At 36.5% G+C, this 12,455-nt stretch overlaps 1 protein-coding gene across 1 annotated transcript in view; it reads left to right on the top strand.

Moving 5' to 3' along the window:
* b3glcta (beta 3-glucosyltransferase a) overlaps nucleotides 1-12,455 on the top strand; it is a 67,463-nt gene that overhangs the window by 43,681 nt on the left and 11,327 nt on the right. The window contains exons 6-11 of the mRNA XM_072392161.1: nucleotides 304-415; nucleotides 3,005-3,141; nucleotides 3,253-3,316; nucleotides 4,151-4,282; nucleotides 6,102-6,171; nucleotides 10,703-10,816. Coding sequence (XP_072248262.1) covers nucleotides 304-415; nucleotides 3,005-3,141; nucleotides 3,253-3,316; nucleotides 4,151-4,282; nucleotides 6,102-6,171; nucleotides 10,703-10,816 — 629 coding nt within the window. The remainder of the gene's footprint in view (nucleotides 1-303; nucleotides 416-3,004; nucleotides 3,142-3,252; nucleotides 3,317-4,150; nucleotides 4,283-6,101; nucleotides 6,172-10,702; nucleotides 10,817-12,455) is intronic.

Below are 12,455 nucleotides of genomic sequence, written 5' to 3'. Positions count from 1 at the left end.
AGCCTATTAGTGCAGTTAATCAGTGCTGTGAACAGCATGATAATACATTAGCTACAGCTGTCTGCATGCTTCTTAAGACTCAAATATGTGTCCATGCATCATTGAGGATTTGTCTAATAATCATCCATAGCAAGGATTTAGGACTTAGATCATTAAAATATCAGCATATCATTATGTACCCATTCTTTGCTGCCCCCTCTTTAATTTTTTGTCCATATTTACTCTGGAATAAAACATTGTCTCCTCGTTTTATCATTTTACTCTATTTTTGATGATGCTTTATTTTTGTATGTGTGTCCTCAGCTTCTCCCACTCATTTGGGAAAAACTCATCCTGGATTGTATTTCTTGAGGAGGAAACAATTGTGAGGATGGCTACTCTTGTCCAAGTCCTGGCAAAATTTGATAGAAATAAAGTAAGAATACGTTACTCCAAGTTCATCAGTGAGATAATGCTTTCTGTTTCAGGATCCAGCTTTGCATTGCCTCAATTATTAAGAGATACTGTATCGGGTTGACTCCTGATCCTTTGCAGTTGTCAAGCTTCACTGAGCTCCACCAGCTCACAGCATTGCATGTCACTCACATCACTTCAGTCTCAACTCCAGACTTAATTTGAACACTTTAGCTCCATTGATGATATCACTTTTTCTTCTGTAGGGGTTGATACTGTTGGTCAATTTTAAATATCATAAAGAAAATCATAAACTGGTTTTCTGACCGAGAATAAAAAGATCTCTCTCAGGCTCCTTACAATTCTTCTTCTGTATTATGTCATCAATGGATTTTTTTAAAAATCCAAATAACTTGACTTTTTTCGTTTAATCTTGATGCTCAGCCGCTATTTTCTTTTCTTTTTCATTTCTCATCCTTGTTCCGAAGTTTAAAAAGAAACTAAAGTTATGTAATGACTACACTACAACATTTAGCTTACAGGAGAAAAGAAAATCCTTACTTCTGTCAGCAGCCAGAGATCCTTGCTCTGCCCTTTTAATGACATGTGTAGACACTGCATTGTAATTTAAGAGCATGGCAAAGATGGATTTCATTATTGTATGCACAACCTCATTCTGGGGTGGACAGGAAGACAAAAAATACAATATCCTAATGACTTGATTCATTATGGCATGCCCTAAACTAAAAATGCCCCTCGCAAGTGTTACTGCTCTGCCTCAGTTTTAGCTGAAGAGGACAAACTTAAGTTTTCATGGCAGAATATTTTTGAGTCTCTTCACAAACTCAAGTTGCCACATTCAAATGAAACTAATTAGTCGCTAAAGCATGATAGTGAATACGTCTTGCAGTACTTGCAGTACATTTGAAAACATTTCCTTTCGAAGATATACCAAGGCAAGAAATGTGAGCTAGTGTTAGGATACACAACTGTATTCAGTATACAGCTGACAGTTTTTTATAACTGATCTTCTAACCACATTTGGTTTGACTTCATATGATTAATATAAAGCGGGGATTGAAAGAATTTTCAGAATTTTCTTTATTTTTTAATTCATATAACCAAAAACATCATCAGAGCTTCATGCATCTTCTTTACTCTGGCTAATTTATTTATTGAAAAGGAAATATCAGTTTGACATAACTGAGTTGACAAAAGAAAGTGATCTATTGGTTCCTATCATAAAGTTTATGACCCATTTTTGCCACAATACCTGCAACTTAATTTTACTGGACTCTTTTCATCAGTCTTGCATATGTGCTTTGAGGATTTTTTGGTTCATATCCAAGTACAGAACAACTTCAACTCCTATCTTGATGTGTCTCCTCACAAGACATTTGAGTGCAGTTCTGTCCACAGCTTTCCTATTATATTAAGGTAATTACTTTGACCTTTACAACATATTAACATAATTCTTTAAACATTGTTTAATTGAATGACATCTGTGCTGAGGATCGTCTTGCTGCTTGACATGTCCAACAAGGTGATTCTCAAAAATACTACTAACTGAAAACATGACATATCTCTGCATGGTGTGCAGTGTGTCCTTAAAGAATTTAAGGAATTGGAGAAGTGGTAGCAGGCCAAAAAAAGAAGAACCTATCTACTAAAGTATCTATCTCAATGTGATGTTCTTCAGAAATAGATTTTAAAAAATCCAGCAAAGGACTGACACAGACCTGAAAGATGTATCTGGCCCTTCAGTTGATCCATCGTTCACTGAAGCCTCAGCAGAAGTGGTCTCCATGGAAGGGTGGCTGTCAAGAAGCCATTCTTAAGGAAGGGAAACAGGGAGAAAAGGCTGAGCTATGCCAAATGACACAAGAAGTGGACTGAAAATCAGTGGCACCGGGTCTTATGGAGTGATGAGTCCTCTCCCCAGAGCCCAGACCTCAACATTATTGAAGCAGTGTGAGATATATTTTGACAGAGAATGGAACAAAAGGCAGCCAACATCCAAAGAAGAGCTTTGAAATGCCCTTCAAGAAGCCTGGAGAACTATTCCTGAAGACTATTTAAATTTACAAGATCCAAGAGGGTTCAGATTGTGTTGAGGAATATAAATGGTCATACCAAATATTGACTTTCATGCTAATAAGAATTGTACCAATTCAGTTGTTGCCTTGTTACATTGTATTTCTTTTTATGTTTGCACATGTTTCATTAAACTGCTCCACCCATTTTTCCTGGCAATATACAAACAAATGAAGGGCGACTTAATATTTTTGCTCAATTCTGTTAATATTGAAGTATTTTTTCACTCCAGATATGTCAAACATTAGGCTCAGAAACTTTGTAGCTACAATATCTGGCATCTTTGAACTTTATTCTCTCAAAAAAAATCTCATTATTTCCCCAGCGAGTAGCAAACCTACTCACCAGAAATAATTTCAAAGACTCTCTGACATGTGCAGTGTGAAAACTCCTAAATTAGGCCAGAAGCCTCTATGTTTCTTTGTATGAAATGTCACAGAATATTAATAGAGAAATAGATTGTTTTTTCCTCCACCTTTAACATATTGAAATGTGTCTCTTGAAATGTGTTTATCAGGAGTGGTTTCTTGGTAAGTCTCTTTGTGATGAGGAGTCGACCATCATCCATCACTACGCCTTCGCAGAGAATCCTTCAGTCTTTAAATATCCTGACTTTGCTGCTGCTTGGGCTTTAAGCATCCCCTTAGTTGTTCGGTGAGTATGAGCCGTAAATCATAGTTGTTTATTACATATGATAGAGGATTTAGGTAATTAGATTAGATTTATAGTGCATTTAATTTTGAGCTCTGTGATTTGCAATTTTAGGCTTGCAAAGAAAGTCAAAGATGAGCCACATAAATCTGACTTTACTATCGACCTGAAACACGAGGTAAGTTGTTATTATTGTTATCAATATTATTATTATTATTATTATTATTATTATTATTATGAGCTTCCAATAGTCTTGTTTCAGACTCAGGCCTCAGAGACCTCAGAGTCTGTGCAAGCTTACTACTGTATAATCTATTTGCACAAAAAGAGCAAGGCATGAAATCCATCTAACCTTGAAGTAGAATCTCATTACTCTGGAGAACTGTCATGGTGCAGCATTGAGGTTCTTATTTTTTTGCGTTGAAATTCAGTCAGGGAGGCATCAAGGGACTTTTTTTTAGTAAATGCAATATCAAACCTATCAGGTCTAGTCTGGAGAAGGTGATTCGGTTGGAGATTCTCCAAAGTTCCTGTAGTTTAATTCAGGAATTGAAGGAAAGTAGATGACAAGGAATTTTGCGTAATTTGAAAATGATATAGTTTAAATGACAAATTCATGCATTTTATTTTTTGGATTACTTTACATGTTTTATATTTCATGACTCATTAGTGTCAATCCAGTTAATTTTTGGTAGATTCACTCCAGGCTTCAACGGCAAAACATTAGTCTTATGTTTGTTATATGTTTGCCATAATTTAGGCAACTTTAATTGTGGCTCTTGCATAATTTCCTTTAATGCAACTTTTATCCTGTATAATTCAGCTATTTTTCAGAAAGACATACAGTAGCACTTGCCAGCTGTTTCTTCCCCTATATCTTGTTTGGTCTCTTCTGTTTTTGACAATAATCATTAGATGTACTCACTGTAATTTTGTTGTCAGAATGAAATAGTTTTATTTGTGTCCTGGGTGTAGCTCATAAGCTTGACAGAAGCAATCTGTATTATTGCAGGTTGCTTTATACATCTGGGACAGTGGGAAGGGCCCACATCTAACCGCTGTTCCTGAATTATGCACTGAGCCGGAGAACTCTCGTCATGCCCAGCACTGTGCAACCACTCTGAGCAAAGAGCCTCCACTCTGTGTGAGTATCTGCTCTCTGGCCAGATCTGTGCAACTGTCCTTGAATCTCTGCAACAGGCACAAAATTAACTGGTCACATAAAAAAGAGAAGGATTCACTTTGAGATATTGGCAGAAAGGCGATAATCTATTATTATTAATTGTGCGTCATTGCTCCCATATGCCATTCAGTAGATCACTATGTAATACCTAAAAAAAGGAGAGAAGTCATGGGTGTGTTTTGCAACATTGAATTTAGACATCCACCTAGATCAAAATTAACCCTTGTTACCAGGCAACATCTACTTGTTGTTCTCACTTTCATCAGGTAGTTTTTGTCTTCTTTTATCCAGATATGTTTAAGTTTATGCATTTTGATGTGAACTTATGTTTATAGAATCTGACATTACTTATTCTTTCCCTCATCTTCTCTTGCTAGTTTCATCCTTATATCAGGGCAAAAAGATGTGTTTCTGGATAGTGTTCACATATGAGCTCTTCTTTGCATGATAGTTTTAACCTGAATTTGCAGATGGAAAGCTGAACTGTCCACATGCAGCCAACAACCAAAAATCTTCACTTTTTTATTTGTTAGTCAAGTCACATATTACATTGGTGGTCTTGACTCTGTAGTTTGTCTGTTATCTCCACAGAAATAATTGTCAGAGAACATAACTCAGGCAGCTGTCACAGGAATTTTGAGATAAAAAAATGTATAAACTATCCAAGGATAAGCTTCCATTCGGTCCAAAAAGAAAGAGACATATCATAATTAAACTGAATTCACAGTAGTTGCATGGCAATTTGCCAGTTGGAGCTACAGCAGCACTTTGCTACATTGAACAAAAGAATGAATGAAGGGCTTTGAAAGGCAAATTCAAGGATAACAATTAATGTGACCATAGCAACAAAATGGGTTTCTTTTTATTTTAGGAAATAGCTCAATTTAACCTGGTGTGCCTATCTTTTTTATTTGATTTATCTCTGCGTGTCTGACATTTAAATACAGAGAAGTGGTCAAATTTGTATCATATATGAGTAATTTAAAAAAGTGAGATGGACACATTGTAATCAATGAGGTCTGAGGAAAACAGGAAAGTAAGCACTAAGACCCATAATAAGAATTTATTTAGTCGTTCTGAGGTTTTGAGGTCATATATCTAAAAAGAATCTTAACTGCTGCTCCCTGTCCTGTAATATTGGATAAAATTATCCTAGTCTGTCCTGCAGATTTTTATATTATTGTCTTTCTGCTGTCAGTGAAATATTTCTCATGCTACAGCCTGAAACACAAGCACAACAATGCAAAAATATGTAAAATTGTACAAAACAAAGATTACATACTAATTTAGTTTAATTTGTGGATTGAATCATTACTCTATGCTTTCTTGACAAAAGTTAAGTTCTTCTACAATAGTAAAAGACATTTTTGATCTGGGGTTTTCCATGCTAATGTATGCTGTTACAATGCGCACAGATATGTTTAATTTACTTTCCTTTTATTGTTATTATTAGTAATTGTCCCTCTCTGTTTCACATTTTTCCTGTATTTTCATTTATTAAGGCAAGGGATGCCAAAGATGTAGATTTCATTATCATCTTCTGTCTGTCTTTAATTTTAAAAGCAGAGCCAAAGGCAAGAACCAAGCTACCTTGGGCCATTTGCACAAAGATTTGCAATTTGAAGATATCAGCTCCAAATGATAACTTGAATACTTAACATTGCCTGAAACCTGAATTTCAAAACTTTTGGCTGCAGTATAATAAAGATTCAGTTTTTCTTATATTTGATCCATGTGATTTGTCCATTCTTTTTATTCTTTGTCTACTTTTTCCATCAAGGGAGAGCCTGTACATAAAGAGGATATATTTGTTGCTGTGAAAACATGTGGGAAGTTTCACAATGAAAGAGGTGAGTCACACTCCCACACCTACAATGTTACTCATAGTCCCTTTAAATGTCCTTTTTTAGTCCTTCTGTTTTTGGTAATGGACTTATTTTACCTCTAATGAGTGTGACTGAGTGCTTCTCGTCATTGTAATTTAAAATATGTCAATAAATTATTCCTCAATCAAGCCTGAAAGGTTTTAATAGTGTGGAGGATATAGAATAAATAAATAAATATATATATATAGACTCTAATGCACTTAATTCAGTGTCTTACTTAATGCTCAAAATGTACAGTTGCACCACTTATTGGCACACTCTGCCCAACATTAGCCTTTTCACATTAAGTCTGCTTCTCTTTTAACTCGTGGAAAATGTAGCAAGTTAAGTCAATAGATCAAATGGCAAATTAATTACAGCAGGATCAAACAATTTGCACACTACATATAAGATACCGTTGCTCAAAAGTAATTTTTCTAATTACCTTAATTACCATTTTAAATGGAGAGGGGATTAAAAAAAATAATGTTACATGTATGTATCAAAAGTTAGTTATCTTATAGATCAATAAAGCAAGAGATGTAAAAAGTGGTTTCACTCTGTTAAAAATTCAAATATTTTTTGTGAAACACTATGACATGAACTTGGAAGTGCACATTAATCTCCATAAAGTGTACATTTATATGATGACAGCAGGAGTGACAAGTGTCCCTGTCTCTCACAGTATGACAGCTTGGATAGCTCTGTATAGAAAATGGATGGATGGAGGTTACAGTGTTTTCTTTCTTTCTCTTTTTTTTGGTGTCCCTGGAAGGATATACTGGTAGTGAATGACCACTAAAGTCGTAGAAACACCCAGAGCAACCTAAAAACAAACAGGCACACAGGTGTCTATTTTTACTTGTACTGTTCAGTTTTGTGATTTTATATTTCTGTGAAATGCACTGTGCAAATATACAGAGGTTGGACAATGAAACTGAAACACCTGTCATTTCTAGTGTGAGAGGTTTCATGGCTAAATTGGACCAGCCTGGTGGCCAATCTTTATTAATTGCACATAGCACCTGTAAGAGCAGAGTGTGAAGGTTCAATTAGCAGGGTAAGAGCACAGTTTTGCTCAAAATATTGCAATGCGCACAACATTATGGGTGACATATCAGAGTTCAAAAGAGGACAAATTGTTGGTGCACGTCTTGCTGGCGCATCTGTGACCAGGACAGAAAGTCTTTGTGATGTATCAAGAGCCACGGTATTCAGGGTAATGTCAGCATACCACTAAGAAGGACGAACCACATCCAACAGGATTAACTGTGGACGCAAGAGGAAGTTGTCTGAAAGGGATGTTGCTAACCCGGATTGTATCCAAAAACACATAAAACTACAGCTGCCCAAATCACGGCAGAATTAAATGTGCATCTCATCTCTCCTGTTTCCACCAGAACTGTCCGTCGGGAGCTCCACAGGGTCAATATACACGGCCGACTGCTATAGCCAAACCTTTGGTCACTTGTGACAATGCTGAACGTCGGTTTCAATGGTGGAAGGAGCGCAAATCTTGGGCTGTGGACAATGTGAAACATGTATTGTTTTCTGATGAGTCCACTTTTACTGTTTTCCCCACATCCGGGACAGTTACGGTGTGGAAAGCCCCAAAGAAGCGTACCACCCAGACTGTTGCATGCCCAGAGTGAAGCATGGGGGTGGATCAGTGATGGTTTGGGCTGCCATATCATGGCATTCCCTTGGCCCAATACTTTTCCTAGATGGGCGCGTCACTGCCAAGGACTACCGAACCATTCTGGAGGACCATGTGCATCTAATGGTTCAAATATTGTATCCTGAAGGCGGTGCCGTGTATCAGGATGACAATGCACCAATACACACAGCAAGACTGGTGAAAGCTTGGTTTGATGAACATGAAAGTGAAGTTGAACATCTCCCTTGGCCTGCACAGTCACCAGATCTAAATATTATTGAGCCACTTTGGGGTGTTTTGGAGGAGCAAGTCAGGAAACGTTTTCCTCCACCAGTATCACGTAGTGACCTGGCCACTATCCTGCAAGAAGAATAGCTTAAAATCGCTCTGACCACTGTGCAGGACTTGTATATGTCTATTCCCAAGACGAATTGACGCTGAATTGGCCGCAAAAGGAGGCCCTACACCATACTAATAAATTATTGTGGTCTAAAACCAGGTGTTTCAGTTTCATTGTCCAACCCCTGTATATATCATCACTTCTTTGTTGGAGTTTGGTTTGCTTGGGTTTGGTTATCTCTGAAACAACCCACATACCTCACTTTTGTTAAGATTCAACATGGAATCTAGACCTGTTAAAGACTGAAGACATAAAATCACTTAGAACCATCAACTATAGGGATGCATCATGCTATTAGTTGAAGAGGTGTTCTTTCTATGCCCAAGAAATTAACTTTTGAAAGCAATATAGTTTGTTAGCATATGCCAGAAAGCCATTACAACAAGAGTAAACACTATGATATGTTAATTTGGAGATTTGATGTTTAATGCAATTTAGGGGGTTGGGGTATGTCTATATCTCATTGATGGCAATGTGCCAAAATAAATTTGAATATAATGGCATTTTATTGTCAAAGGTCCAATAGCATACATCTTTACTGTAGGCTATAACTGGTATAAAACTGCTTAGATGAATCACATTATTATAGTTTACTGAATCTAATGAACCCAAGAATGTGTGTGTGTGTGTGCGCGTGTGTGTTCGCGCTTTCTTTTCTCATCTGTACATTGAATCTGCTTCACAAATTAAGTACATTACCACAGACTTGAAGAAGTGCAAATAGTTTTTCTTTTATGGTACACAACTGCTAATTGCCTGTATACATTTGGGGAGCATCTATAAATTGTATCCCATCACACCAATTTATTTTACAGCTTTTGAAAACACTGTAGTGAAATGTGAGCGTAGCTGTTGAAAGAATTACTCTAACCACATACAAATCGAGTCCAAGTTGTCTTGTCAAAGGGGGAGATGCAAGCAATGTTAATTTTGATATTTTAACAGCTGCTTCTGAACCAACGGCTTTCAAGTTAAATATTATGTAAACTTGGGCAAATTGTATTGTTTGAAGATTTTATAACCCAGATTATATTCACTTCAGTGAAGTATGTCCCCCTCCTCTTTTTTCTGTTTTCTTTAATATGAAATATTTTTTTTTGCAGTTTTAAAAACTTCAGTAAATCTTGAGAATCTCAAGCATTCCTATAACTAAGTTATCATTAAATGAAGGGTTTCCCTTATTTAAAGGTTTACTGCAATCATATCTACATTATTTGGTATAAAAAATATATATATATTTTAGGGTCTGGACTTGATTAAAAAAATCTGATTAATTAGAGGCTTTGTAATTAATTAATCAAAATTAATCTATCCACAGGGCGCATGCACAACCCACTACTACGCTACCGACCACCCAATCCATCTGTTTTTTAAAACAAAAGTTCGCATCCACGAGGCCAACCAAAGCGGTCTCATCAGTGTCTTTGTTCACGTTTGACTATTGTTCACTGTGGTTTGTTGTTGTCTGAAGTCATGAACGTTAATTGGTGCTCCAGTATTAACAAACTCAAGTTTCAGGCGTACCGAAAAATAAGTGCGATTAAAATGCGTTAATTTTTTTTAACACATTAATTTTTTTGTAATTAATTGATCTTAATTAACGTGTTAAAGTCCGGACCCTAATATATTTTGTTAACAGCTGTTTTCTCTCTTTTTTTTATTTCTGATTAATATTTAGTATTTTCTATAGTTAATATTTACAGTACAGGCAAATGGCATGGGACCCGCATGATGCCTGCAGAATAACTTTGGTTGGGGTGGTTTATTTTGTGAAATTTGAGTGTTGAAATGTACTGTTAAAAACTAGTGTATTGAGAGCTGAACTATACATTACGTTCTTCCTGAGTTTACTTGTCTGTTTCCACAAATCTTGATGGGCACTGATGACCAGCCAGTGTTTCTGTTTGTTTTCTCAATCTTTTATTGTTAAATATTTCACTCTGTTTATTTTTTGTTCATTCATGAGAGTTGCGCATAGCCTCAAGCTGAAGCTGTAGATGTCCTGTGTTTTTCTTCACTCATACTCCTTACTCCTCAGCAAGCCAGAAACTTATTGCATAACATTTTACATCTTATCAATCAAATCTCTGGAAAACATCTAAATTATACCTGAAATTAGCTGCATAACTAATTAAAATATCAGTCATGGGGTATAAAAAGAATAAGAAAAACAACACAACAAAGCTTTCAGCAGTTCTTCAACAGAGGACAGATGGTCACAGTACACTACTGCACTTTTTACAGTATTTCAAAACATTTTACTGAGAAGGCTGAAATAAATCAAAGCTTTGAATTTCAACTCATGAAATTAGACATTTTTTTTCAAGGTAGTCATGATTTACATCAAATATTAAATGGATATATGTGTTCAGGGATTCAGTCTAAATTGCACAGAGTCATATGTCTGCTTATCCTGAAATTCTGTGAAACACTATTGATTTTTCTCCCCTTTGCTCTAGTTCCAGTGATAAAGAAGACCTGGGAAAAAGATGCTTTATTTTTAGAGTACTACAGTGACCACGCTGATTCTTCGATACCAACCATTAATTTAGGAGTACCAAATACTGAAAGAGGTGAGTTTTGCAGCGCTTTTGCAGCCTAACCGCCCTCATCCCCATGACAGTATAGGAGTTACTGGCCTTGGGCTATGCTGCAGGCAGAGCTGCATTTGCCGGTACTTGAAAAATGATCTGGCAAACTAAAGTTGAAAGTTATGCAACCTAAGACCTTGTGAAGGGGATGTAATCCAAACCTAATTTTGCAAGAGAATTGGAAGTAAATTGAGTGTCAGCAGGAAATTTCTCAACATTTTGTCTCAAAATGTGCTTATAGTACCTCAGAGAATGAAAGTCACTCTGTCATTTTTGGTTTATTGTAAGCTTTTGAAAAAACTATTTCACGCTATTTTTTTCTCAAAATAGTTCTCAGCTCAGAAATCGATGTTATCCCCCTGCCGTTTCATTTGAGAATTTCTCTTTGAACAAGAGCTGTAACATGCACATTCAGCCAGCACCCCTCATGATTCCCAGCAACTGTGGGGCTGCCAGTACTGGTGACAGTCTGACATTATTTAATGTAACCATCGTAGTAGTTTTAACCACAACACACCTCAACCCTTTCAATATAGCAAGACTTACCTTCTGGTCCTCAGTGTTCTTGTTCTGTGACTGAAGAATGCAAATCTGTTTTGGAAATAGTCTTTTGTCTGATCAAATCTACATTTCTATACAGGCAGTGAAGTGGATTCTATAGTGGGTCTTCGTTTTCCAATCATATCATTACCCTGAGTTCTAGTATAATAAGTTTGAAGTATATTGATGCTAAGCAGTTGAAGCAGCCCTGTATATATTACTGTAGATTTTTGTTAAAGCTGAGGTTAATTGATTCTAATCAGCATTTTTTATGAGTAATTATTAAGTTGAGTTTTTAGCTCTAGTTTAGCTCTCTAAACAAGAGCACAAATGTACTTTAAAACTGTAAAACTACAACACAAATTCCAGGTGAAATCAAGGTGTTCAGAAGGTGTTAGCAACCACTGAATGAATCAAAGCCCAGTGGTGGCTTCCTTTGGAAATGCAACTATACATGATTGACAGGAATAAGGAGACCCTGAGACAGACCAGGTTTCTCTGCATTGTATCCTCCACTGGTTTGAAAGCCTTGTGATCCCTAAGGAGATGCTGGAAGATGTTGTTAGGATGCAGAGCTGGTCTGTTGGCACTAATGCTCTGAATTAGATAAGAGATGGATGAATGCATGGATATTGTTTTTTCACAATAACTCTTGGCTGTAATGCAGTCTACATAAGAATGATAATCATTGCTCCAATATGGCATTGTCCACCATTTGTCACATATACCTTTGTATAGTGTTTGTGTACAGGCAAATTTAATGCTTCTATCATTGCATAGTTAATTGTTGGAACCTGGAGAGAGCAGGGCCAGATGTGAAACAATTTACAAATAACGAGAAAAGAGCAAGATACAAGAAAGAACTCTAGAATTCATGTGTTGTTTGATATGTAATAACCAGAAACCATAAAAATGCCAGCACAAGCTTTGTACACTTATACCTTTCTGCTTGCTTGAGACAGAGACCTCTAATATTGTACTTTAATGGGATGCTCTTTCGGCTGCAGCCTTTTTCAGTCCACAGAAAAGGTTGTTGTTAATAGCCGTCTGGTTCACTCTCCAGGCATTTTAGTCCTCTAAC

This window comes from Leuresthes tenuis, unplaced genomic scaffold, assembly GCF_036924035.1.
Source record: "Leuresthes tenuis unplaced genomic scaffold, fLeuTen1.0.hap1 SCAF_9, whole genome shotgun sequence".
Lineage (NCBI taxonomy): Eukaryota > Metazoa > Chordata > Actinopteri > Atheriniformes > Atherinopsidae > Leuresthes > Leuresthes tenuis.
The sequence above is the reverse complement of the archived record's forward strand: the minus strand, read 5'-3'. Positions and strand labels throughout refer to the sequence as shown.